The sequence below is a fragment of the Pyrus communis genome, chromosome 3 (assembly GCF_963583255.1).
Source record: "Pyrus communis chromosome 3, drPyrComm1.1, whole genome shotgun sequence".
Classification (NCBI taxonomy): domain Eukaryota; kingdom Viridiplantae; phylum Streptophyta; class Magnoliopsida; order Rosales; family Rosaceae; genus Pyrus; species Pyrus communis.
In genome coordinates, this window is record NC_084805.1 from 30,561,227 (window position 1) to 30,583,861 (window position 22,635).

The window sequence follows — 22,635 nt, forward strand, 5'->3', positions numbered from 1 at the left end:
CAACCGGCGAACACCTTCAGTTTGGATAAATAGCACTGTTGCCGTAGAATTAGCCGACCGATGAGCATCTTCAGTTTGGATAAACAGCACTGCGTCGAGGCCGACTAATTATCTATCCAAGTCTCGGCCGAGAAGGGTTTTCGAATCCTTATTGGCAGGGGTCATCTTATCAACCGTCTCGGCGAAGTAAGGTGTTACGAGTTACGACGTTCGGTGTATCGGACGCCGAGTGATTTTATGATTGGATATTCACAAGTGAGTTTTAAAGTTCGGCATTCTGACGGCCGAACTACGTTCACCATCAAGACATACATCACCTTTGAATATTTGTGTCCGTACAGTCTGGTGTCGATTTGACGTGCTTATACTCTTACGAATATAATCATAGTGACCGAATCAGGCACCGACGACTTGTGAACTTCGCAGAATTAGCAGCCTCGTCTTCAGGCTCTAGAACCCAAAGACCAAGAGGGTTCCTTCCTCGGTCACAGTCACAAGATAAAGAAGTCAGTAACGCGCTCAACGCAACATCAACAAATTTTACTCTTCGGCCGAGCTCGGCCGACAAGTTGGCACGCCTCGCATTCAACCGAATGACTTAGTTAGCTTATTAGTTATTCGGCCTGCGCGCCGCGTAGGCTTTATAATTTTTAGGGTCAACACCAGCATACGTACATACATGACGCATCACATATGTGGAATTTGGCGTGGATGATCAAAGCATGGGCTCCAGATGACAAAAGTTAACATGTTCCCGCTCAGACACTGATAAAACCATGCAACCAATAACCATATTTTATTGTCTTAGTGCACTGTACAAGGGATTGATCAACTGTGTCCATACATATATAACACATGAAAGTTAACATATTTCCGCTCATCTATCTTATTTGTAGAAGAGATATAAACGTTTCTATTCGATGTTTAATAGATTTCTCTTCCCATTGAGTAGAGAAACATAAAGAGTGAGGTTCTTTACATTTTGATCCCTTTAAAATCTGAATGGTGTTGTTGTGTCCCATATATTGGTCCCATTTGAAAAGAAGAAGTTGCTATTGCAATTCAATTCGAACAAGGATTGTCTACCCTCCCACTTCTGGTGCTCTCCTGTTTGTGTGATCACGGTTAAGCCACGTCAACATTTTATATTACTATTCATTTTTGTCTTATTATTTCTATAAAAAATAATATAAAATATTAACGTAGCTTAATTAACTATGAGCACATAAAACAGGAAGGTACCGAAAATAGAAGGGCAGACAATCCTTGGCCATTCAATTCAGCAGCTGAAGGGAAAAAGTTTCACAGAGAGCAAAAATATATATCCCGACACGAGTCCAACTCAAACCCCAAGGTTGCTAGTGGTGGCTAAGCTAGGCAACTAGGCAACTGAGTGAGCCTACCAAAGTGTATAGTCTCGCCTACTATCACAGATATCATACATGAGAAGTAGAATTATCAAAAGCTGCAAAGGGCCACGAGGCAACTTAATGCCCTTTTAAATTTCGTTTTCTGTTGGCACATTTCATCGATCAAGTTGCAAATGACCACTTTCACCACTTTCCAACATATGAAATGCATGTGTCGTGGAATTATCACAAGCTTTTGCTTTCAGGATTCTAATTAGATATCCGAATCACCTTTTGATCCATATAACGCTTAGCTGCTTTCGCCTTTCCTTTTTTCTTCTTTCCCCTTCCTTGTGCGTGCGTGCTTGCGTGCGTGCGTGTGTGTATAGCATATAACTGAACTCATTTGGGCTATATATTCGTGTGAATCACATAATGCCATAAATAGAAAATTTTAATTAGTTGGTAATTGTGTGAGTTGAGTCTTGAGTGCTACTTTGATCAGCTGGTTAGTCTAATACCTGCTTTGGTTTTGTTTTTGGTAAATAGGCAGCTGTTAGGGTTTGCAAACAGACTTTGGCAAACAAACGATTTCCAACTGTTAGTTTGCATGTTTAAATGGATTATATACTGAATCATTGATACAAAAATATTCTAACTTGTATTTATTCATTTCATTCATATAGAATTGGTTAAATACAGTGAGTGCATGGGATTCTTTGATGATTGATTGGGTGCCAAGTGCCAACTTGGTTACATGAAGACAGGCCTTCCCTCTCCAAATACCAATCACCTTTTCTTTCTTTCTTTTCTTCTGGTTAATTTATTAATAATTACATAATTTTTGAGGAAAACTAATGAAAAAAGTTTGAAAATTTTGTGTTTTAATGATAAAGACAAAATAAAAAGTAAAGTGAATAGTACTAAGATTGACTTTTTAATGTAAAAATATAATTTTTCGTTAAAGTAAACAGTACCATGAACTTTTTGTTAAAACTTCCAATTTTTTGATCGAATACTCCTAATTTCATGATCATTTCATGGAGAAACACATGACGATTGTGTTTATCATCACAATTCACAAGAAACGTGGAAAGACTTACAAAGAGTCACACGTGCTGATGGCCTTCCATGAGATGGGTCCCGCTGGATTCCACCACCCCTTTCCAGATGCTGATGGCCTTCCCGGGTTCCCACTTCCCAGCCCGACCCTGATGTTGATCTGGGCTTTTTGACCACATGATAATCACATGGGTGCTTGGGCTCCATCTTATATTCCAGCACCTGCCAAGTGAGTGAGAAAGAGGAGCTGTCGGCTGTGACAGCCTTATTTTCCTCCTCCACATAATCGTTTTTCTTATTCTGTATCTTTTTCTTGTGCTGATCGATCGAGAGAACATAATGCTTTTTTTCCTTTGTCTTTCTTCAATATAATGACCATGCAGGTCGTTTCGAAGGAAAACGGGGGCAATTTGTGAGAAGCTGAATCAGCATTAAACAAATCCACGTCAGACACGTAGAATTCTCACTTAACTTAAAAGGGTAATGCTATTCTTACCACAATTTTATATAATATTTTTTTACCATCTTAGGTGACAGATGAGTTGAACAAGTTACTTCATTTACTTTCAATATTTTTATTAATTAAAACACTTAAATAATCTTAGATAGAAGAAGACTCTTCGTATACCACAATTATCTTTTAATTAACAATGTTTTTATTAATTATTAATTAACATTTTAAAATTAAATATTAATCAATTTAAAAGATGCGGCTGTCCATATCAGATGCTACCTAAAATAGCGTACAATTGCCATACAAAAATATATCAAGAATAACATTATTACTAACTTAATGTTCTTCTGCTTCCATCCCCACACCCAGAGGAAGGGAGTGAGATTAAAAAAAATAAAAGAGAGTGAATTTATATACTCTCTCTACTCTTTCATCGCTATTTGTTTCCAGATTGCGCGACGTACTTAAATCCATCTTCATTCAAACTTCTGAAGAAAAGTGCTTTCAGAATCAGCAAAAAAAAATGGGCGAAGTAAGCATTTGGGCGACACTTTGTTTTATTTACTAGCTTTCTGTATATATTTATGTTGTTTGAACAGTGCTGTGTTTTTTCAGATCTTGGTCTAGTATTTCAAACCATGTTCAATATTCTTCTTGTTGGTTTGTTGTGTATTTATACCTTAATTTGTTTGGGTAGAACAAGGATTAGCTTCATGTATATATTAAGTGGCAATTTTATAAGTTTTCCTGATTGATTTTTGTATTGATATATTTTGTGTGGAAACATATTAAAGGAGAAGAAAGAGGAAGAGAAGAAGGAAGAAAGCAAAGATGAAAAGAAAGAAGAAGAGAAAAAGGAAGAAAAGAAAGAAGAGCCTCCGGAGATTGTACTCAAGGTCGATATGCATTGTGAAGCTTGCGCAAGGAAAGTTGCTCGAGCCTTGAAGGGTTTTGAAGGTAAACTTGTTATTTTCCTTATTATTAATATTATTACTTCCATCTTTAATTTTTGAATTCTGACCACCTCTTCCTCATCAGTTTTTTGAATTGTATACGAATAAAACAAATTGAGCTAGGAAAATACATATAATTGAGTTAAAAAGTGCTTTTTATTTAGAGTAGTTCATGTTAGTTAGCACGTTTTTCTTGAAGAAAATACTTTTAAAGTGTGTTTCTTTTCGTTCATATTTAATCACAAAGCAATTAAAAGGGTAGGAGGAGGGTTTAATTAGTGTAAGTAGTTTGAATTTTGAGCATCTGAATGTAAATAATCTGTGGTGGACGGTGGGTGCACTGCAGGAGTGGAGGATGTAACGACAGACAGCAAGGCGAGTAAGGTGGTGGTGAAAGGGAAGGCGGCAGACCCCATAAAGGTCTGCGAAAGATTACAACAGAAGAGCGGCAAAAAAGTGGAGCTCATTTCACCTTTGCCTAAACCTCCCGAGGAGAAGGAGGAAGAACAAGTTAAGGAAGCCGACAAGGAAGCGAAAAAAGAGGAGGTAATTATTTCAAAACCGACTTTCACAGTTTCACTCGCCTGTTTTTTTTTTTTCACGCACCGGGTCTCCACTCACCATAAGATTATCATTAATATAATTACTAATGAGACATTAACATAATCATGAAATAATCGTATATATTTTAAACTACCCTCTGCGGCTTTACTCACGCCACTCCACGACACCAGGAGGGTCTCCCCTGCCAGTCTCCACTACTTTTGAATCGTGTTCTCCTGATACTGATTACGAAGCAACTTAAGTTTAAGTTGAACTAATTAATTATTGAGAATGTTAAAAGAGACCCTTCTCAAACTACAACTTTTTATAGATTTTCTGTCATTTTATGTTTTTTGTACAATATTTTGTATTGTTGGCATGAAAATTATGCTAAGAACATAACGTAGTGAAGAGTTGAACTTTTAAAGAATTGCATTTCTCTTCATTATTTTAGGATAAGAATCCTCTCTGAATCCTTTATTAAGGATATTAAGAATCCTCACATCTTATTAGTTTATTGCACTGTGCGATAAATTTTAATTAATTACTGTTTGTGTTTAATTTTAAATAAAATAATTTTAAATAATTTATAAACGGATATAATGTTTGTGAGGATTGGGATTCAAATTCATTATTTAACGGTAAGGTATGGTCCTATGCATGGAGGGATGGGGTCGGCAAATCACAGTTCCCTAGCTAAGCTAAAATGGTGAATATCCTGTTTGAGTACTGACATGAAAGTTACTATTCAAAGTCAGGAAAATGACACCCCCACCTCCACTCCACAATCCACATGCACATATCACGAGAACACTACTCACCTTTTTATTTTTTGGGACAAAGACCACTACTCACCGTCAGGAGAAAGAGTTGCGATGCATGTAACGCTGTGACGAGATTTGCGTCAATAATTCAATTATGTTTTCCAAGTCTTTTTGAAATGGCTTTTATAGTATTTAGCACGACATTTCACGGTCATGCACGTAATATGAAAGTTGTTTTTCCATAGCTGTTGAAGGTTTGGGAAATTAAAACCAAAAAAACTATATGCTTATATCCTTAAATTGGAGCGTGCTGTTTATGTATTTAACCAAAATTCTATACGCATATACTTTCACGTCACTAAATAGGTATTTTTTTCGAAACTACCCTATTTTACCAAAGAAAAAATTAAAAATGGGATACAAACCCTACCAGACTCTCCGAGCTGTATGGTGTATACATACATAGGATACAGTGCAATTGGTACGGTACATGCTGCAATCCCAATTTAATGAAATTTATTGTTAAATACATGCACAAAATTATTATATTGGATAAAGTACAAAAAAGTTATTTCAACTATTGGTGTCACGATACTTGCATGTATCATCTTTTAAAATTAACAATGTTATAACTTATCGTTAGAATTTGGTCTAATGTTATATCATCTGTTAATTGACCGATTACTTTTCAGTTAAATACTGACGTAACTTGATATGGATTCCTTTTTCTATTAAAAAATTAATAAATATTATTAAAAACTAAAAAAAATCATTTAATAATTTTTAAATATCAAAATAATAAAGAAAAGATAAAAAAAAAAGAAAAAGAAAAAGAAACCGAATCTGCAACCCAGAAGAAGAAGAAGGAGGAAGAAGAAAAAGAAGAAAAAAAAAAACTTGAATCTGCAAAAGAAGGAGGGAGGAGGAAAATAAAAAAAAAAAATTCAGATCCCGTTGAGGTGGAATTGGAAACCTTTGTGACCTCCTTCTTTCTCTTCCTCCTCCTTCTTCCTCTTCTCCTTCGGGAGGGGGGGTGCACAGAGGTTTTTTTTTTCTTTTTTCTTTTAATATTTAAAAAATATTAAATAACTTTTTAGTTTTTAATAATATTTTATTAATTTTTTTAATAAAAACTGAGATCCGAATCAATCCACATTAGCATCTAACTGAAAAGTAAACGGCCAAATAATAGAAGGTATAACATTGGACTAAATTCTAAAAATGAGGTATGACATTGTCAATTTTAAAATATGAGATATGAAAATATTATGATATCAATAATTAAGGTAGTTTTTTTATACTTTATCTTATTATATTTGGAGGCCCATACCTGCCCAGCTATTAAGTCGTCAGGCTATGGGCTGGTTTGGTATTGCTGTGCTTTGAAAAAAAGCTGCTTCTGTTGTGCTGTGAAAAAAAGCCAGCAGAGTGTTTGGTAAACTTTTTTGTGAAAGTGCTTTTGGAAAAAAAAGCAGTATGATAGTGTTTGGTAAACTTTTATGTAAAACGGCTGTGACTGTGTAAAATGACCAAAAAGGGTATAATACTAGATGTGCCATTAATTTAATTTTCTTAACCAATAAAGGTGAATTACTAAATATACTTTATTTGTAAAACAAACATATTTATAAACTTTATCTTAAATATTAATTAGTATGACAAACTACTTCAATTGAAATATTTTAGATTGAATAGTTAGAATTCATTAGTACAATATTGTTAATGTACTTAAAAGTAATCTAATTAGATGCATTCATCAAACTTGCCACTATTATATTTCTTAATGCTTCTATCTCATGTGATCCTTCAACTTCATAATTTTGGTATTCTTCATCATCATCATCACTACTATCGCTCTCTTCACAATAGTCCCTAGGGTCATCAAAATGACGATCACGTTCAGAATACCTCCGTATGTAGTTATGAAGAGCCATTGTAGCAATGACAATCTTAACTTGCTTATTGAATGGGTAATTAGGCATATCCCTTAAAATTGCCCATCTTTTCTTCCATACGCCAAAAGTTCGTTCAATGATGCTCCTAAGAGAAGAATGCATGTGGTTGAATACCTCTTTATGACCCGTTGGTTCAGCACCCCTACGAAAGTCCGGGAGATGATATCTTTCACCTTTATATGGTCCCAAATAACCTCTCATTTGTGGGTACCCCGCATCCACCAAGTAATATTTTCCTGACAATTGAAAATTTTGTTTTGTATTGTAATAATTATACAAAGCAAGTATGTAAAATGTTATAATAATACAAAGCAAGTATGAAGATTACCATTTGGAGGCTTAGAAAAGTTTAAATTTGGATTCCGTAGCACGGATAGAAAAACCCTTGTATCATGTGCAGTGCCAAATCATGAATCAAATCATGAATCACTATTATTGAGTAGAATCGGATCACAAATATTAGAAACAATAACGAGCTCAACTCGCAAATACAAATCATCCAAAATTACAGGGGAATAAAGAGAAACTGAAACAAGTGTGGCTTCCATCTGCACTGCTTTGGCTGTAGAGGCACAAGGACGATCCCTCTCTCTCTCCCTATCTACAGATAAATATATCTTATAACCGCTGTTCAATGCTTGGTAAACTTCCTGAGGACTTCAAAGTAATCGGGGAATGTTTTTCTGGTACAACCGGGATCCTTGATAGTAACTGGAACGTCTCCACAGGCAGCAAGAGAGAAAGCCATGGCCATTCGGTGGTCATCATACGTGTTTATTGCTGTCACATTTAATTTTTCTGGCGGTGTGATTATGCAGTAATCTGGTCCCTCTTCAACAGTTGCTCCCAGCTGAAATTTAGGTCCGAAAAATGTTAGAGAAGTAATAAGCATATGAAGGTGTGGGACTATCAAGTGTGAGGGCAGCCAACTAAAACGAACCTTTCTTAGTTCAGTGCATATGGCGATCATCCTTTCTGTCTCCTTCACTCTCCAACTTGCCACTGATGATAAGAACTCAAGAAGTCAAAGCAGGCCTTTGTGATTGTTTTCACATGTTATTTTTGAATAATATGAACTACTTTTAAAACCATAAGCATTCTGCTCAGATACGCAAAAAGATTAATCTTGAATGATTAATCTTGAATGTTGACGTCAACAGCTTTCAAGTGTTTTCCTCCAGAAGAAAGTCGTTGAGGTCCTGTAACTGTGACAGAATTCTCTGTCCACGTAACTTTAGCACCCATCTTTTCAAGAACTTCAGCGAACTTTACATCTCCCTTGATTAAGAGAAACCAAAAAGGTTGTAAGATGTCATATTTTCTCGAAGTGATAACTGTTTTTCAAAAACCATCCAAGCGATGGTTGTAAATGTGTAATTACGATCGGGAAATAGGTTGGCCCATCAATCTGAAAATCTATCATTCATACACTGGGAAATGAACAGAATAATAAAAGATATTGGTCCCAGAAATTACCTGTAAACTGCTTGTCCCACAGCCTTCAACAGTGACAGTCCCATCAGTGACAGCAGCACCAGCTAGAAAGTAACTAGCACTTGAAGCATCGCCTTCAACAAAAGCATTTCCAGGAGACCTAATAGATATATTTTTCATTTTGTTACACAATGCAATCATATATCACATAGTGGTTCAGCAATACATTGAATAAAACATACTTGTACTTTTGACCTCCTCGGATCAAAAACCGATCCCAACTATCACTGTGTTCCACTGAGACCCCAAAGCGTTCCATCAACTTCAAAGTCATTTCCACATACGGAATGGAAATTAGTTTATCAATAATCTCTATTTCAACATCTTGAAGGGCCAAAGGAGCTGCCATAAGCAAAGCAGTCAAGTACTGACTACTAATTGATCCAGAGAGCTTCACCTTAAAACAACAGATAAAGTGTGGATTGAATTGATTAAGTGCATCAAAACTGCAAGCATTACAGAACAACCATAAATATACAAGACAATGCAAACCACACCTTCCCCCCTGGAAGGCCTCCCTTTCCAATCACACGGACAGGAGGGCAGTTTGTTCCAAGAAAACAATCAGCATCCACACCAAGCTGCTTAAGACCATCAACTAATTTCCTTCTTTAGCTCATTGATCAAAAATACAGCGACTTAACAAATCCAAATTCTTTCAAAATTTCATCTTTTCTTTCATCACTCTAATGCACATCACAGCAACTATCCTTTTGCATTTAAAACCTTGAAAACCGAAATACCCAGCATTCTAAATCACCAAATTTGACTAAAAATTGAAACAATATCCTAAAAGAAATTGAATCCAGACATCACCAACCCATAAAAGTAAGAGATTTTCAATAATCAACAGAGTCAACAACAAAAGAAACATTAAATTAACAAATAAATGAATAATTAATCAGTTATGTAAGAAATCGGAAGTGGGGGGAGATCGAGATGGGGCATTGAGATTGAAGGCTGTAACGGAAGAAATCGGACTCGTGAGGGCAGAGAGCAGAAGAAGAAACTAATCGAAACGAAGCTGCCAAGGCAGCGATATACAACAATATTACAGATTTATCCATAGACGGTGAACAACGATAACTAGTCGAATCGACGAATGGGAGGAGAAGAAGAAGGAAGAGGAGAACAGGGAAACGAAGAGGAGAACACAGGCGAGAAAAGGGCAAAATCGAAAAAATGGAAAAACCAAAATAAGGGTATAAAATTTTACGAGAAACAAAATCTGGGATAAGAAGAATTGCAACGCAGCAAAAGAAAAGAGCAGCCAAACCCTAACCTAAAAATTTAATTAATTAATTATAGCAAAAATTGAAAGCAAGTCGAGTAGTTGGTACCTGGAAGGCGACGACGGTGTGGCGTTGAGAGTGACAGAGAGAAACGAAAAGGAGGAGGAGGAAGAGGTGCAGCGGCGGAAGGGAAGAGGGGTGTAGAGTGCAGCGGCGGGAGTTTTTTGCAACAGAGAAGGAGAGAGTGCAGAGTGTAGGATCGGGAGAAGGAGAAAGGAGAAAGGAGGGGGCAGTTTTGGTAAATTGAAAAAATTCATTAATTGGGTACTGTAGCTCCGCGTTTTGGAAAAATAAGCGGCTTCTGGAAGCTGCAAAATGCAGCTTCCACTTTTTGGCTTTTTTTCATGTGAAACTTTGAAATAAAGCTGTTTTGGGATGTTTACCAAACACCAAAATCCTTATCAGCTTTTTTTCATGGCAGCTTTTTAAAAAATCACCTCAACCCCAAACTGGGGCTATGTATGATATAACAAATAAATGAAAAGAAATATGTGCTCCTCCACTCCACAAGGGCCACGCAGAATCAATACACATCTTCATACTGCATATGCAATATGCAGCATGCCATTGCCATGGTCGAGGCTGGTTGTCCTGTGTTTATACCGTGTTGCGTATTAGTATGTAATGAACCCCACTTTTTCACTTTGGGAGTTAGGTTTGTTGGCATCACATGTCCACCTTTACTCTTGTCCCGGATTGACATTGGAACCTTGGACCTTGGACTCTAGTAGATCAACTTTACCAATGAAATAAACAAATCTACGGCCACAAGTCTACGTACGGCTACAGAAGCAAACGTAGTTAGGGCATCTCCTATGCGTGGACTCAAATTTTAAATCTATATTTATCTATATATTTGGGCGCCTTAAAAGTGAGGGATATACGTATTTTGATTTTCTACTTCAATGGAATATGTGCATTACAGCATTAGAGATGCTTGGAGTCAAAACTCAAATACTATTTTCTTAGTTGAATACAATTTTTCCTTTTAAAATAGGCTCCACCAAGGACCCAAATCTCATATTGAAACCCAAATTTGAGTCTCACTTTCCTCAAAACCTAAATATGAGTTCATGTTCGTTGGAGATGTTTTTGCCTTAGATCTCAAATATGAGATTTGAGTTCTTGCATCGGAGATAATGCTTAACCATTTAGTATAACCCAATCTTCTGCTAAAGAATCAATTATTTGATGCAGATATATATTCATATTATTCACAATTGTATCTCTGACAAGTGACATATTATTTATACAATTCAACGATCTTTTGTCAGCCTCCTGCTGTTGTTTCAGTGGTATTGCAAGTTCGGATGCACTGCGATGCGTGCGCCCAAGGTCTACAGAAGCGAATTCGAAAGATCCAAGGTACTTGTATCATCATACATCACTCATTATAATCTTTCATTTTCCAAGCTCATGATATTTGTTTTAGTTCAATATATAAGTCTTCTTTACCGCAGGCATTACGGATAGGATATATATGTTGAGATTGAAACCCATATTGATGAGAGAAGGGACCATCTATAGACTTATAAGAGTTTGAGTTACTTCCCATGTTTCCAATTAGTTTTATGGTGAAACCTCAACTTTCTTCGTATATAACAAACAGTTGTATTCAAATGAAAAAATGGATCACTCATTGTGTTCCTTACATGTTAAGGATTTAATCTGGGTTATGCATGGATTTTAAGGGCCGTCTAAATTGTTGAATCGTATTTTCTATTTGTGCCCAGATCAACATGAAAGATTTTTTAGGGTGCTTTTTAAACATTGTAGGTGTGGAGTCAGTGGAAACAGACGTAGGCAACAACAAGGTTGTAGTAAAAGGCGTGATGGACCCGGCGAAGCTTGCGGAGGATGTGTATAAAAAAACCAGGAAACAGGTTTCTGTTGTGAAGGAGGATGAGAAAAAAGAAGAAAAGAAAGAAGACGAGAACAAGAAGGAAGGAGAAAAGAAAGAAGGGGAGGAAGACAAGCAGGGAGAGGACAATAAGGTCGAGATAAAGCGAAGCGATTATTGGCCAACAAAGTACTACTCAGAATATTCATCGTATCCCCACCCTCAGATTTTCAGCGATGAAAACCCTAATGCATGCTCTGTTATGTGACTGTTATATGTGCAGGTGGTAAGACGCCTTCATGCATGCCTATATATATATGCAACTTAAGAAATGTTACTCTTACCATATTTTTCATATCATATTTGTATCATTGTTCTAATAAAGATGTGACCCATATATCTTTGCGACTTTATCTTTATTAGAAAGTATCAATATGGTATGAAAAATGTGATAAGTGTAATATCAATCAGCAATTTTCTATGTACATGTAGTAATTAATACGACTATTAATGATTGCAACTTATCTATTAATTAATAGTGTATGCATGCCATCTTGGGCATCAATCCTATATATGTAAGTTTACGTTGGTCGAAGTTTGGATTATTTAGTCATGTAATAAGGAGTTACTTAACCTAATTGTGAATTTTGGGGTGTGTACTCAAGCGACATACAAGTCATTAAGGAAGCTATATTGTAAAAATATTATAATCATAGGGTAATGTTAGAGAGACGAAGCTATATTGTAAAAATAGTGTAAAAATGTGAAAGTATATTAAAACTGAAACCTAAAACTAATTAATAAGAGTGTTCACTGCAGTAAAAGTAAGAATATTATAATTATAGGGTAATATTAGAGAGATCAAATTTTTTAAACTAAATTTGCAAACTAAATGATGTGATTGTAAATTATTGGATTATTAACTAAGTGTCAATTAACGTGTTTGTCTCTTGTTGATGACATATCATGTGGTTTACAAATTTAGTTGTAGATGATTGGATTATCCTAAGTAGGATAATACTACACATTACAATTTAGAAATATATTCTCACATGAAACATGCTAGTTTAATGAGACAAGATGAAAATTGGACATCAGGATGAACCAAAGAATGAAAGCTTACGTTATATTGGATTTATCTTGCAAAAGAACAAATAATTAGATAGTGATCTTAACAATAGAATACAAACTGGATGGATGAATCGCATGCTGTTTGATTGTCATATGCCACTAAAGCTAAAGGAACAATTTTATAGGACGGCAATAAGGCCAGTAATTCTTTATGATACGGAATGTGGGGCAGTCAAAAAGCAACACCTACAAAACTGAGTATCCTGAAATGCAAATACTTTGTTAGATGTGTAAGCACACAAAAAAGTATAGTATTACGAACGAGGATATTCGAGGTAAAGTATGAGTGACCGCCATTGAAGATAAGATGAGAGAAAATTGGTCAAGATGGTTTGGACATGTGAACCGAAGACCAACAGATACTCCGATTAGATGTGACTTTGAGAAACGGATAGCCATGAAAAAAGGGATAGAAGAAGACCTAAGAAGACTTGGAAATCAACTTAAAGAAATACTTAAAGCTAATGGAAGATATAGCGTAAAACTCAACGCAGTAGCATTTTATGATCCATATAACTAATACACGTTATAAACTTGTTGAGACTTTGTTAATCCGTAAATGCTAAACGTCCAAGTTTCAAGTTATTTTGATTCAATCAAATGAACCCTACATTACATATTGAGAATCTTGATATTATATATATATATATATATATATATATATATATTTTTTTTTTTTCTTGGAAACATGAGAATCTTGATATTAAGGTAGAAATTAACTCAAATCAATTGAACCGAATGCTCTGTTATTCCTTCTGTTCTTATATATAACGCACGTCCAGAAGATCACAAGCCGTACCCATTGCAACTAATTGCAATGGAATGCTGTCCTGTAACCCCCTTTGACTTTTGACTCGTGACTTGGGAGTAGGTTCATAAGTCACCGTGTTTGACCTCGTTTTGCTAAATGTTAGAAGTGCCTGCTTAATTTTTTCACTTTCAATCTTCGATGAAGGGCAATGAGTTGAGAGATTTTTCAGTATAATTGAAATATGAAATGGTATATTATATATTATTATATAAATAGTTATTAAAAAAGTTAGTAACTTAAAAAATAAATTTTTTTGTCATTTACATAAAAAAACACATAATATACCACTCTGATAAGTGAGTGCCGTATGAACCTCAGCTGCTAATTTTGGTCAGCACTAATGGCGTGTTTACGAAGTCGCGGTCCACTTGTGACTCTGGGATCTTCCAGTCTTGGAGTCTCCCGTCTTTGTAAATCGACGGTTCGGAGTCTTCCGTCTGTAGTACGCCCTCCCTGCTGAAAAAGCTTGCGGGTCCCAGATCGACTTGGTCCTTGCAAAAGTCTACTGCAGGCCCCACCACGACCGCCACCCACCACGTATGAATGAAAGGGAAGGCTCTTTTTTTTTTTTTTTGAACACCAAGGGAAGGCTCTTTTATGCATGGGGAATGGCTCATCTTCCATTCTTCTTTCTTCTGATGTGAAGCTTCTGAGAAATTTTTGATTATTACTACTAGTGGTATATCACGTGTTTTTATATAAATGATATAAATTTTTATTTTTTAAGTTATTAACTTTTTAATCCATATATCTTATTATTTGTATAGTAATATTTGGTATACTAACTCGTGTATCGATCATACGGAAAATCTCTTGAAGCTCCCAACCAAAAGCAGCAACTACTAAATAAAACGTAACAGAAGGGTATTATGTCTTAGACTCTGTTGTAAGAAAGTTTAGAAAGATTGGACCGTCTGTGTCTAGTCTTTTCATACACATACAAATTAAACTATTTCACCCTTATATGTATCATGTCTCATCTACTAACTTGTGGCCCGTCCAACTCAATGTGTTTGTTTCCTCACGGAACACCCTCTCCTGCTTCTTGACATCTAACCCCCTTAGTCCTCATATTTTTATGGATTTGGATCCTCTCCGGATCCCCTTCCTGAGGATCCCGGGAATCAAGACACAAGGATCGTTCATCAAAGATCTTGCAGCCACAATTAAATGTTTTTTATATTTTTTAAAAGTAAAACAATATCGTTTTGCGTAAAAAAACATTTAATTATGATCGCATGATTTTTAATGAACGGTTCTTGTGTCTTGATTTTTGGGATCCCTAGGAAGGGGATCCGGAGAGGATCCAAATCCTATTTTCACTTTTAATTAATACTCAATTCTGACAGATCAGGTATAAAGCCAAGGTGGCTTTTGGTCGGCACAAGACCATCTTGTGCAAGACGTTCGAGCGCACGTGGTAAAGTTGCAGTGACCAACCAATATTTCCACTCTTCCCCGATGAATTACATCTCACTCACTGGTGTTACTATCTTACTCAGACATTAAAATTATACATAAATAAATTTAATATGCACTTTAATGTCAACCAATTTTTTCGTGTTACTAAAAATATACTTAGCTACTCAATGTTTTAAAGAAAGTCATTTTATAATAATAATTTTTATAAGAAATTAAATATGTAATACAATATTTTGGTGAATAGTGTCTTGGATGCTTTCAAGTTCAAGACTTTCTTTTTTCTAAGTTACAGTAATAGTTTTGAGTTAGAAAACACATGTGGATGATCATATAATTAATTTTTGGGGAGAGAGAAAGAGTCAGAGAGAGTAAGAAAACGTAGTCTATGTGAGTTGGGGAGAGAGGGAGAGGAGAGGAGAGAGAGCTGTGATGTGATATTATGGAGAGAAGGGAAATGTTGTGTGTGAATTTCTTAGTGACAGTGTGAGGAAGATGGGGTCGATATAAGGGGATGAGAAAGGAGAAGAAAAGAAACAGATTTAACTGAAGAAAACTAAATTAATTTGATTTTCTTTTGCCTCAAGTAAATAAGACTACATTTTTGTGGTTATGATCAATTTGTTGGGATAGTGATGGCGAAATAGTAGAGTTTTAAAAATAAATGTGTATGAAAAGTCTTCCTGACCAATTCAACCCCAAAAATTCTTTTAGACTCATATACTCTCTCTGTCAAAACTATAGTCGTAACCAGTGAGAAGCAACACGGAAGAAGGTTTGAAGATTCTTGGACCTATCCTCTTGGGTTTAATTCAAGACGCTCATTTTGTACCTAACGTGTGCAATGTATAAATAGAGATGTTTATTGTCTTTTAAAAAATTACGGTTCAACTTTTTAAATATTGTTATGGATGTTCCAAAACATCATAAACTGCTTTGTTATAAAGCACAAACAAGCAAATTCACTCAAAGAATGCATAACAAATTTTTTATAATGCTAATAACAAATAATGTGGTAGGAAGCACCTTTGGATAGAAACATCTATTCCACTTTAGTTCTTGGTTCTTTTTATAAAAGCCTGCAATTATAATGCCTTTGTTTTTGTTGGTTGATTGGTATAATTACTTACGGCGTTTTCATTAGGTATATGTATACATATTTTTCGAAATGATGACTAAGGTGCTAATAAGGTAGCTTGGTCAGATGAATTTTATTTGTGCTTAAACAACTTTTATCATTCAATGTAGAATGTTCTCAACATATATATTTATTATTTGGAATTATGCTGTCAACGTAGCTAATACTTGACTTGCCAATAATTTTCATTCTTTTTAGCGGAAAGATTAAAAAAAACTAAAAATGACGTACAGTAGTACGTAGTGTGAAAAGCTTTTGCTTACGTTGGTGTGTTGATAAATATAAAACCCATGTGTGCTTGAAGCCTTTTTTTTTCTAATACTACTGCATATTAAATGAATATTACACATATAATATCTTATCATCTTCAACCCTTTTATTTGACGAGGGATTGATTAATGATATTCTGTATTTAGAACTGTAATTTGGATTTTGAAATGGTTTTTTTGTGTAAGTTTCGTTTTTGTCATTTTGGGTGTTTTGTTAAGTCCTCGCTGATCAAGGACAAATCCAGGTCATTCACGGTATGCTAAATTTGAGAATTTCAAATTTAGAGTTGCTAAATGCCGTATGGGAAATATTTTCATATGAAATTACTTACTGATAATTTATATTTTTTTTAAGAATTACGTGTGTGTACATAGTGATGAGTGTTTACAGTTTTGCTTATACATTTTGAGCTCTTGTAAAAAATCTGTATGCTTGAAATGTGCATTTCAGAGTTGTTTGTGTTTTTTTTTTTTTTTTGTTGGTTTTAATTCCGCTTTGTGGGCTCTTCACTCTTAGGCAAACATACATACTACAGGTTCAAATCACCGTAAAAAAATCTCTATTGCGTTTAAATTCGGATTACAATTCTTCTGCATTGAGTTGCTTTTCGTTTTATCAAGTTGACTAGCCATTCTATATATTTGTAAGTGGTTTTTCCTCTATCTATATTCAGACTATAATTTGAGCTCTATCATGTGTTGCATGATAAAGGGTATGTATGAAATTTCTGTATTCTCAGTTTTCCCTTTGTTCCTATTTTTTAATTACATGATGCATTGAGATTATAATTTGAGGTGCATATTGTGTTGGATAAAAAATGGAGTGTGTTTTATTAATGAAATTTTTGTATTATGGCTTTTCTCTTTGTTCCTATCCATTTATATTAATTTAAGAAATCTTGAAACAATGGAATTCAGTCATTTTACAGGTTCAGCTTAACCTGTGATTATATACTCACGTTTTCCTTAAACTGAAAGTTTTAAGTTTATTATTTTATTTTTCTGATTTACCTTCTTTTTTTATCAATTTGTTTTATTTTGTTGGAAAATTAGACCTTTATTTATTTGCTTAGTGTAAGTTTTCTATTAAGGTTTAAATATGATTGTTGAAATTAGTTGAAAAATTAGACTTTTATTTATTTTCTCAGGAACACATATGAATGATCATGGTTAATTTTTGGGTTTAATTGAGTTATTTCAGTATTTACCTTGCTTCAAATTTTTTTTATTTTTTTTATTTTTAAGCCCATACATTAGTTGTGACATCCCGTCCCGGGATTATTAGAACGCACTTGTGAAATTACATATTTGCCCTTAGTCCGTTTTTGTCACGTTTATTGGTTGTTTTGTGTGTTGTGGCAAGTGTTGGACCACACACACACCTGCACATTCACTGTCTCTCTCTACCCTTTCTCTGTCTCTGTCTCTCGTCTCTCTCTCCTTTCCCGTTCTCACCTTTTTGCGTACGGACAAACCCATAACCCACCAAAACCTCACAGATCGAAGGAACTAAGGGTACCATTGGACTCGTGAGGTCGAGGCGAGCACAGCCATACCATTTTCAGCTTGTAGATGTGTTGGTGAGGTCCCAAGGAGCTTGGGAGTGCATCGTTGGACGGAATTGGACATCGGAACCACGAACTGTGACACGTACCCCGAGGACGAGCGTGCACATGCGAGGCAGGGGGGCTACGACCCCTCTACATACCAGTGAGTGGGCTTTTGTTTTCCGTATATACCTAGATACAGTTATATTCCCAGAATTTGATTAAAAAGGGTTAAGTGCCTATGCCATGCACCATATTATTATTGTTTATGCATCATCACATGCATTAGTAGTGGCATATATATACGTATGCATATTGGGTGCTGTGGACGCACAGGTAAGTGCCAGGTAAGCGTTATTCACGTTTCTGTTTCAGTGAGGGTTTGAGATAGTTAGAGAGCTCATAACCTGCACCCCCGGTGTTAGTGCTCCCGCCCGTGGCCAGGGCACAGTCCTTCACGTGATGTTCACCTCCCGCACCTTATGTTCACCTTGGATTCAAGGTAGGTGCCCAGGCCTGTCGTACAGACCACTTTAGGTGGTTCCGACTCGTAGGTGACCCGCGATTATTCGCCCAGTCTTCACGTGATCGTAGCACTTATTTACACCCAGGCCTGTCGTACATACCACTTTTGGTGGTTCCGACTCGTGGGCAGGTTCAGATATTGAGATTGAGATTTGAGCTCTATATGCAGCCGTACAGGTCACGTTAGGTGACTCCGGCTGCCAGATTACATGATATTGATATGTTTATACCTGGGCACTTGCATATCATTATGAGGCTTGACATGACATATTCTTGAGCATGATTGGCATATTTATACATACGTATATGTTTATTTTCTGGGAAGTATACAGGTTTTACGGCGAGGGGTTAGAAAGTATTTTGTAAATGATTTTCGAAAGATTTGTTTTTGCCCACTCACGCTTTTGTTTTGCGCCCCTCCAGGTTCTAGTTGAGTAGCAGTTTCGGTGGTCTCCCAGAGGATTCTTCCGGCTTTCCTGACAGATACTCACCAGCGTAGGGTCACCTTCGGGTGTACTTTTGTCGCAACTTTTCTTTTGGACTGCTATAGTCTCGCTCTGAATTTGCATCCTGCTAGCACTTGTTCTAGGACTTTGTATGCTAGTTTTTAATTATTCGTACTTTTATATTACTGTTCTATTAGCTTCCGCACGTGCACCTGGCTACGTCACCTTCGTGTGATGGCCAGCACGCCCTGATCTCGGTTGGGGTGTGTCATTAGTGAGGGATGCAAATGACTAGCATGGTAGTTGTTACAATGTGTTTGGCAATATGATAGAAGGTGTTCTAGCTTTATTTGATAGCTTACCTATAGCTTTATACACTGCTGAAAAACCCAAAAAAAAAGGGGATGGTTTCATAAATTTGTATAGGCGAAAAAGGAAGGCATTTTTGTTTTAGAGGCTTTTGTTTATGTGTTTAGATCTTGGGTATAACTAGATAATTTTGTTGTCTTTCATTTGGAGGAATATAATGATTTTTGAGGGTTTTGTCTACAGGCTTTAAAGTTTAATAGTGGTTGCAATTTGAAAAAATCTCTGCTCCATCTCAGCTGCTATAGTAATTTTGGATGCCGAAGTAGCTTTCAGCTATCAACGTTTCAAGCAATTGAGCGTGTTTGTAAGTCTTTTTTGCTTTCTTAAAATTGTGTGAAAGATTACATTTATTCCTTTTGTTTGACAAGTGTTTGGTTGCTGTCAATACTATGGCTTTAAATTTTATATCGAATCATTCTTTTCACATATTTCTTTGCTTAAGTTATAATCTAGAGCAACTTTTACATCACAGTTTAATAACTGGATAGTATATTATTACAAAAATATAATATTTTTATCAATGTTATCTATGCAATGTAAGTTTTTTTTTCTTTTCATCACTGTGTATGTTACTTCTTTATCCGAGAACCTAGTTTTAATTTTAAATTATACATGTTTAACTCAAATATTCTTCATCTTTGCAGTTTCCTATCAACGTGCATAAGATAAGTCAAAAGTCATACTTCTGCTGAAAACTTATCTACAAAGTAAATTTTGCTTATGTGGTTGCACGGTACATTGATCCATAATTTTGTAACTCCAATTCCAACAGTTTAAGGTAAGCAATTTAAAATTTTGAATTACTTAGTTTTAAATTCTAGATTCTTTTTTTATTTTGTTTTTATTTTCTTTTATTTTCCAACCACATTTTAAAGTCTGGGTGATCCAATTTCTTAAACTAGAACAAAAAATAAGATCCAGTTCCTATTAATTCTCAATTCTATCATCATAATTGTCATTAATCTCAGTTTGTCAATTGTTTAGGGTTTAGAACACCCATACCAAAAACACTAGCTTCACTCATAATAATAGACTTTATCTTCTATATCCAGCATAAAATAGATAATCATGCATGGTAATGGATTACAAATTGTTTTTTTATTTGTTATATTCAAATTTAGTTTCTACTCTTTCATACTGCATGTAACTCAATTTTTCCATCCATGTCAACTAATTATTATATATTATTTATTAACTGCCATAAAATGTTTTTTTTAACACTTTGTTTTCCAATTTTAGGAAAAAAAGAAAAAAGTAGCTAATTCAACAACAAACTTACAGTGTTAAGAAATACGTTTTCAAGCAAAGAAGACACAAATATTCAAAGGTATGTAAAATTAATTAATACTCTATTAATTTTGTTTTATTGACGTTTTACATTTATTTACAATTTTTACTAAGCTTTCTCTTCATAAGTGTGACAAACCCGTCTATAATTTTATGATTTTATTAATTTTAAAAGAGTGAATTGACGAAAATACCCTTGAGATGAGGATAGTTGACTTTTGTTGACCATCGTTTAATGGGACGTAAGACCCATTCTTTTAATGTATTTGGGTAGTACTCGACGAGATGAACACGTGAGCCCAAACATAATTAGATTTGGAGATACGGTGAAGATTTTACGGACTTACGAACGTGAATGGCAATTTGATAACTTCAGGTTGGGAGATATTTTGTGTATGTATTGTTTTGTAAGCCGTCGGGGCCCACACTCCATTTCTCCCATGCTCCCGTGTCCCCTCTATTTTTTCTGGAACTCTCTCCTTCCTCCTCATTTATCATCCCTCATCTATCATTTTCATTATCTTTCTCGTCCTACCCTCTCAGTACGATAGCCAACAAAACCTTTTGACGATCCTTACCACACCATACCACCATGGCATGTCCCTCTCTGTCTCTCTTTTGTTATGCATCCCTCCCTCAAACTCTCTAAAAACTCTTTCTACACTCTTTGTGCACAGTAGCACCACACCACCCCTACCTGACTACTCAGGCAAACCAGACTATCAGATCATCACCGCGCCTTGTCCTTCCTTATCTTTGTAAAGCTCAAACCGTGAAGGCAACCCAATCATGGAATCTACATTGTACAGTGGTCGTGGAACTATTCATCCTTTTTCCTGACCATGGCGAGCTTCAAGACCTTCACATCCTTCATATTCCAAAGCCTTATATTATTCTTTTGACCATGGTGGCACTTTCAGATCACTTTTTCGATGAGCTTCGATTATAACACAACCTCTAGATCGATTCCCTATATTCCTAACTTTAAATGGGTGCTTGAATCACTGAATTTGGTTGAGAATCGAGCTCAAAATGAGCTCTAGAAGTCGGTGGTTCAACCTGCAAAACACATGCCGTCGCGAAGAAGGCGAGTACAATCGTACTTGCAAGCGCACGTGTACGTGTGAGGGTGGTCGGCGCGTGGCTGCCTGTGCAGCCACAGTGTGGCGGCGCGTGCGACGGCACTAGGAGGAACCTAAGATCCCTCATTAGGTTTCTCGACGTGCCGGACCCGAATTCGCCCTCCGTTTTTCGAAATTTGAACGTTTTAAAATAGTTTCTTTATTAGCCGTACTTTGTATGAAAACACGTTTATATATTAGTACGTTACGTACTTACATAAATGGTTTCGTTTTTAGGCGAAACACATTGCAAGGACTCTTAATACTATGAGGCAGGTTCGACTCGACGACATGATCTGTGAGTGGGTCTTTTCTTTCATATATATATGTTGGTTAGTTTCCACATATATACTTATAAATGAATTTTCTAAGTGATTGCCATAATTAAATTAACGTTTATAAGAAATGTCTTATTGTTGGAAAATTATGAAATAATCCTACAAGATGCACATGTAAACTTACTATAAGGGGATGCCTTAATTATATTTATGTTCATGAATAATGTGACGTCGACTAGAATTATCGAATAACAATTATATTTGTCTTATTTGCTCATCGTTGCTGCACTGGTGTTAGTACTCGCCCAGGCCAGAGCCAGGCTTCACGTGGATGTTCACATCGCACCACACACTCACCTTGGATCCATTGTAAGTGTCAGTCCTGTCGTACATGTTGCAATAGGTAACTCCTACTTGTATGTGATGCGCCTAACACCAGTCTTCACGTGATTGTAGTACTATATCATATATTATGATTACACCCAGTCATGTTTATGTTAGATTACTTCTGTATGAACTCGTGTGTCAACACGTGTCAATGAGCACTCGATGTAGTATGTTTATTTATGTGAGAATATGTGATTATGA

General features: G+C 35.8%; 2 protein-coding genes and 1 long non-coding RNA gene across 3 annotated transcripts; 1 reads left to right on the plus strand and 2 right to left on the minus strand.

Moving 5' to 3' along the window:
* The first annotated feature begins 2,401 nt into the window (after nucleotides 1-2,401).
* On the plus strand, nucleotides 2,402-12,174 carry LOC137728650 (heavy metal-associated isoprenylated plant protein 8-like). The gene is made up of 6 exons (XM_068467378.1): nucleotides 2,402-2,565; nucleotides 3,316-3,397; nucleotides 3,660-3,822; nucleotides 4,165-4,364; nucleotides 11,141-11,231; nucleotides 11,643-12,174. The coding sequence occupies exons 1-6, from the start codon at nucleotides 2,402-2,404 to the stop codon at nucleotides 11,972-11,974; spliced, it is 1,032 nt and encodes a 343-aa protein (XP_068323479.1). The 3' UTR covers nucleotides 11,975-12,174.
* Nucleotides 7,495-10,273, minus strand: LOC137729544 (uncharacterized). Its single transcript, XR_011068005.1, has 3 exons — nucleotides 9,915-10,273; nucleotides 8,021-8,082; nucleotides 7,495-7,930 (listed from the first exon to the last, which is right to left on the minus strand). It is a non-coding gene; the product is annotated as an uncharacterized lncRNA (long non-coding RNA).
* On the minus strand, nucleotides 8,215-9,170 carry LOC137727467 (3-phosphoshikimate 1-carboxyvinyltransferase 2-like). The gene is made up of 4 exons (XM_068466323.1): nucleotides 9,072-9,170; nucleotides 8,757-8,971; nucleotides 8,557-8,674; nucleotides 8,215-8,358 (listed from the first exon to the last, which is right to left on the minus strand). The coding sequence occupies exons 2-4, from the start codon at nucleotides 8,921-8,923 to the stop codon at nucleotides 8,215-8,217; spliced, it is 429 nt and encodes a 142-aa protein (XP_068322424.1). The 5' UTR covers nucleotides 8,924-8,971; nucleotides 9,072-9,170.
* Nucleotides 12,175-22,635: the final 10,461 nt, after the last annotated feature.

What these genes read in the sequence shown, in the direction of transcription:
- LOC137728650 (XM_068467378.1), top strand. Translation starts at nt 2,402, where the DNA reads ATGACGATTGTGTTTATCATCACAATTCACAAGAAACGTGGAAAGACT. An exon ending in AGCCTTGAAGGGTTTTGAAG is followed by an intron (nt 3,823 to 4,164) that starts GTAAACTTGTTA and finishes GGTGCACTGCAG; the next exon opens with GAGTGGAGGATGTAACGACA. An exon ending in AGGAAGCGAAAAAAGAGGAG is followed by an intron (nt 4,365 to 11,140) that starts GTAATTATTTCA and finishes ATCTTTTGTCAG; the next exon opens with CCTCCTGCTGTTGTTTCAGT.
- LOC137727467 (XM_068466323.1), bottom strand. Translation starts at nt 8,923, where the DNA reads ATGGCAGCTCCTTTGGCCCTTCAAGATGTTGAAATAGAGATTATTGAT. An exon ending in CGAGGAGGTCAAAAGTACAA is followed by an intron (nt 8,675 to 8,756) that starts GTATGTTTTATT and finishes TATATCTATTAG; the next exon opens with GTCTCCTGGAAATGCTTTTG. An exon ending in GTGGGACAAGCAGTTTACAG is followed by an intron (nt 8,359 to 8,556) that starts GTAATTTCTGGG and finishes CTCTTAATCAAG; the next exon opens with GGAGATGTAAAGTTCGCTGA.